The following is a 1,742-nucleotide window of genomic DNA, read 5'->3' as shown; positions in this document are numbered from 1 at the left end:
GGTTCTGAACCTCCAGGAGCGGTTCTGGGTTGGTTCTGGATCTCCTGGATCGGTTCTGAACCTCCAGGACTGATTCTGGATCTCCTGGGTCGGTTCTGGGTTGGTTCTGGATCTCCTGGATCAGTTCTGGATCTCCTGGATCGGTTCTGAACCTCCAGGGCTGATTCTGGATCTCCTGGGTCGGTTCTGGGTCGGTTCTGGATCTCCTGAGAGGTTCTGGGTCGGTTCTGGATCTCCTGGACGGGTTCTGAACCTCCCCGCTGAACCCCGGCCCTCCACCCCCTCCTGTCCCCCACCTGCCCCAGCCTCACGACCCCACCTCCGCCCCCTCCCCTTTCTCGCCCTCCCACTCCCCCGCCCTGCCCTTCCCCGCCGTTCCGGAACATTCCAGCTGCTCCAGCTTGGAGGAGCTGGACCTGCCCACGGAGCCGCCGTTGGTCTGCGAGCACACGTGGGACTTGCCCTTGGCCTTGGGCTGGTTGTTGTGGATCTTGTACTTCATCAGCAGGATGAAGATGAAGACGAGCACCGAGGCCACGATGATGCCGCCGATGACGATGATCATGGTGCCGCCCAGGAACTGCGGCTGCAGCGAGCGGCACGCGGCGGGGCGCGCGTGGAGAAGCGGGCGCAGCCCAGGGGCCGCGTGGCCGGCAGCGAGCTGCGCGCCTCGAGAACACGGCCAGCACGCACAGCTCGTAGTGACGGCCCGGCGCCAGGTCCGACAGCGAGAACGACGAGCTGGGCGCCGGGATCATCCTGGGGGAAAAAAGCTTTCCATGAAAATCCCCAGTTTGGGCTTTTTTTTCCCATTTTTTTCCACATTTTTCCCTTTTTTTTCCATTTTTTTCCACATTTTCAGCCATTTTTCCATGGTTTTTGACCATTTTTTCCCTATTTTCCAGCCCCTTCCTCATCCCTATCTCCCATTTCTCCATCACCTCTTCCATCCCTTTTTTCCACGTTTTTCAGCCACTTTTCCGTGTTTTCCAGCCATTTTCCCACATTTTTGACAATTTTTTCCCTATTTTCCAGCCTCTTCCTCATCCCTATCTCCTATTCCTCCATCACCTCTTCCATCCAATTTTCCCCCAATTTCCCGCCACTTTTCCATATTTTCCTGCCAAATTTCCCTATTTTCCTGCCAAATTTCCCCATTTTCCCGCCAAATTTCCCCATTTTCCCACCATTTCCCCAAAACTGTCCCTGTTTTGCCCATTTCCCAGCCCAGGGGCCGCGTGGCCGGCAGCGAGCTGCGCGCCTCCGAGAACACGGCCAGCACGCACAGCTCGTAGTGCCGGCCCGGCGCCAGGTCCGACAGCGAGAACGACGAGCTGGGCGCCGGGATCATCCTGCCATGGAAATGGGAAGGGAAAGTCCCGTGAAAATCACAATTTTTTCCGAATTTTTTTGGTTTTTATCCATTTTTTTCCGCATTTTTTCCGTGTTTTTCGGCCATTTTTCCATGAGTTTTGACTCTTTTTTCCCCTATTTTTCAGACACTTTTCCATCCATTTTTCCCATGTTTCTCACCCAATTTTCCATATTTTCCAGCCACTTTTCCCTAGTTTTCCAGCCATTTTCCCACGTTTTTTGACCATTTTCCCCCTATTTTCCAGCCTCTTTCTCATCCCTATCTCCCATTCCTCCATCACCTCTTCTATCCCTTTTTCCACATTTCTCACCCAATTTTCCGTATTTTCCAGTCACTTTTCCGTGTTTTTCCCTATTTTTCCATGCGT

General features: G+C 53.7%; 1 protein-coding gene across 1 annotated transcript; it reads right to left on the bottom strand.

The window, feature by feature from the left end:
* Positions 1-307: 307 nt before the first annotated feature.
* On the bottom strand, positions 308-1,351 carry LOC115916473 (leucine-rich repeat and fibronectin type-III domain-containing protein 3-like). The gene is given in 3 exon segments (XM_030970207.1): positions 308-609; positions 612-759; positions 1,202-1,351. Coding segments are annotated over 3 exon segments (600 nt in total).
* Between the last annotated feature and the right edge of the window lie 391 nt (positions 1,352-1,742).

This window comes from Camarhynchus parvulus, unplaced genomic scaffold (assembly GCF_901933205.1).
Source record: "Camarhynchus parvulus unplaced genomic scaffold, STF_HiC, whole genome shotgun sequence".
In the NCBI taxonomy this organism is placed as follows: domain Eukaryota; kingdom Metazoa; phylum Chordata; class Aves; order Passeriformes; family Thraupidae; genus Camarhynchus; species Camarhynchus parvulus.
This window is presented reverse-complemented; position numbering and strand designations above follow the sequence as displayed.